The 3572-nt window shown below is 27.1% G+C and overlaps 1 protein-coding gene across 1 annotated transcript; it reads right to left on the reverse strand.

Moving 5' to 3' along the window:
- Window positions 1–2696: 2696 nt before the first annotated feature.
- LOAG_13202 (hypothetical protein) lies at window positions 2697–3572 on the reverse strand (the record flags this gene model as incomplete). The annotated part of the gene is made up of 3 exons (XM_003148711.1): window positions 2697–2816; window positions 2891–3027; window positions 3464–3572. 3 exons carry the CDS (start codon window positions 3570–3572, stop codon window positions 2697–2699), a joined length of 366 nt encoding a protein of 121 aa, XP_003148759.1.

Raw genomic sequence — 3572 nt, forward strand, 5'->3', positions numbered from 1 at the left:
AGAGAGAGAGAGAGAGGGAAGGAGTAAAAAGGAAGAGAGAAAAAAAATCAAAATTCAAGTGAAAAAAATAAAATGGAATGGAAATTAAAAGAAAAAATCGAATTTTTCTAATTTTTGAAACATTTTTAAAACTCTTCCATTTCATAAATATCTTCATATCATATAAAATAAGTTAAGGCTAAGAAATTTATGTATAATTTTTTCAAATTTCATCTAAAAAATAAAACATTTTAAAGAAGAAAATGATAAAAAAAAAGGAAGAGATTCAACTTACCCAAGTTCTTCGTACTCGTAAAATTTTGAATGGCATTTTAAAGAAATTGTCCGCTAATAATAACAAATAACAAATACGCAGCACTGATTATTTCTGATTATCACTTGATGATAATTATATTCCACCTTGATAATTTTCTATAAGGAAAATAAAAATTTATCATTTCATCGTTCGAATCCTTTCAATCATCGTAATGCTTATCAAATTTTAATTATCAGAATGATATCAAAATGATAATTGTCAATGGTAAATATTTTTTAATATTTCCGTTCATTACACTCTACTATTATTCCTATTTTTGAAAAATTATTTCTTTCCGTTTAAATGATTAATTATTATTCTGGAAAAATTCTGCTAAATGATTTCATTCCGTTCATGATCAATTAATGATCATTAATTAGATTTCAAATCATACTAATGACACAGGAATCAAATGATGGAAAAGGTTAAGGGGAAAGTTGACAAAAAAAAAAAATTGACCTAATAGTGAAAGTAATTTATCCTTTAATGGTTATCACCAATTCATATATTCGAAATAAAACGAACAAACAGTTAAGCAATTTTGAAGTGGTTTAGAAGATTTTTAGTTGCAGTTTGACACAATTGTAATTTTACACATTTAAAGAAATGTGAAAGAAAAATTTTTGCTAAAAAAAAAAAAGACGTATATTGTTTTATTTTTTAGTTACTATCATTTATCAGTGATCAATGATTAGTGGTCATTTTTATCCCTTATCATTCCTTATTATAAGAAAGAAAACGGAAAATATCTTAAAATATATGGAAATATTTTTAATTATATAATACTATATTAAGGTATTCATAAATAAATATTTTCAAATTTTGTATATGTGTACATTTGAAAAAATATAAGTAACCTGTCTGAAATGATCAATAAGTATTCTACGCAAAGATTAAGATGAAAAAAATTTATAGATCGATAAAACAGTAAAATTATATTTAATGAAATTAATTTAAAACTAAGTATCATAAAATTGTAAGTATCTAATTCATCTTTTTTTTTTTACCAGAAATGATTTACCAAAAATGATCGATTAGTTTACAATCCATGGATTCATTAAGATAATAGTTATCGAGTTGTATAATATATTCTCAACTTTACAATTAATTAATTCACTACATCTATTAATCTTTTAGATGATATAATTCAGGATTGAGGATTTAATTAATTAATTTTATGATCAATCATTATGACTCTCAAATTATTATCATACAAGGAAGAAAATAATTGATTATTTGTGATTATTTTTTCAACAAAGATTAAATTAATTATGCAAATGTTCGCAGCTTTTTCACTGGGAACTGTTTAAAATTGCATTTTCTAATTTTTGATTTAAAGTTTTGATACTTATATGCCTTTATATTTTACAGTATTTAGTTATTGCTTGGGATTTAATCAAAATTAAAAACCCAACCGGACTATAAAACTTTTCTAAAGTGGAGTTTACCAGAAATGATCGATTAGTTTACGATCCATTCATTCACTAAGATAATAGTTACCGACGTTTAAACTTCCCGAATTGCATTTTACCAATAAATAAGCGATACATTCCTTTCTTGATTTACTTGAAATTTCCGGAAATATATTTTACTATAGATTGGTAGTTACCGAATTCTTATCATTTTCATACCTCGATGAAATATGCTCAAGTTAATTTAAGTAAGAAAGATAAATTATCGTAATATACGTTGATATCAGCTACTCCTTTTTCTTTTCTTATTTTTTCCTACCCAGTAAAAACAAGAAAAAAGGCAATTAAGTTCCAATCACTCAGTTTTTATCGTAATATACGTTGATAAAATTATGACTTCATCCTAATCTTTCACCAAAATTATCAGTTACTCCTTTTTTTTCTTATTTTTTCCTAGCCAATAAAAACAAGAAAAAAGCCAATTAAATTCCAATCACTCAGTTTTTTGTCATTAGTAAAGGAGAAAAATTCAATCCTTTCAGCTTTTATACGACTTAAATAACATAAAAAATATGTGGTGTGTTAAAATTGCACAAATTAAATAAATATTTAATTAATGAATTAAGTCACTCAATTTTGGTATTTTTCAACTTTTTGATAATTTGCTTAAAATATACATCTATAAATGAAATTGTTCAATCTTCCTCTTCCAAACATTAGTCGATTGAATAATTATTAATATATTAAAAAAGAATATATGGTAAAAGAATAGCATGAGTGATTAATTTTGTTTGATAAGAGATATTGCTAAACGCATCCATCAATCTCTATCATTTGTTAATATTCCTTCCACACTACCAAAAGTGAACTTATCGTTTTCTTAGCTTGCCGGATGCTTAAAAAGCTACTCATTAATCACTCGGGTCCTTCCTGCGAATTCAGTTTCGTTTTTGTGAAATGTATAATTGGCAATAGGAAAAGAATGCCATTTATATTTGCTCATTTGTGTCCTTTTTATTCCAATCATTTTCAGATGTTTGACGAATTCTTTCGTCTCTTCCATCAAATGTTTTCTTTATTATCATTGTGACAAATACCGCTTCTTTCTTCTCAAAACATTTTTAAACTTTAAGTATTAAATTCTGATTCATACCTATTTCATTCTCCATTAACTATTTAATACACAGCTAAGTTTGATCGAATCCGGTAGCTCCGGTAGCTCACCGGATATCGATTGTTTCAGGAATTCCAATATTTGATGCAATTCTTGCCCATCTTTGTCATGACTCCATTCACTCCTTTTTCTTTTTTCCAGAATTTCTGAACGAAAACCGTCAAATCATCAAGTGAACTACAAATTTTACACTCGTCCTTCTGGTACAGTCATCATTAGATGAAGGAACTTTTGAAGACGAGTTCTAATTATATTTGTCTAATGATGACCCACATAGAGTCTAAGGATTGCATGAAACTCGAAAAAAGGTTATGCCCCTACTGATATCAGTGTTACTATCGATACCGTCTCTTAGGTCTCTTACTAAACACAAACTAATGAGAAGATGGACAGTCTAGCAACTAAAGGTAAGTGCAGTAACTGAAGGAAGTATTGCATCTTTCCACTTTTTTTTGGAACATATTCCTCAGCAAAGAATCATGTTAGGATGACATTTGTATTTTTATGACCTGAACTGTTGTCATAATAACTTATCACATTTACTAAATTGTAATTTAACTAGATAGAGATATTGCAAGGAACCGATTGACAAATGTTGGTTTACTAATGATACAATATCCTTTTTACGCATCCCACTCTTAAGGTGAAATAAACGCAGTGGACATTGACGACTGACCACTGTTAGTTCCAT

This window comes from Loa loa (genome assembly GCF_000183805.2).
Source record: "Loa loa unplaced genomic scaffold supercont3.338, whole genome shotgun sequence".
In the NCBI taxonomy this organism is placed as follows: domain Eukaryota; kingdom Metazoa; phylum Nematoda; class Chromadorea; order Rhabditida; family Onchocercidae; genus Loa; species Loa loa.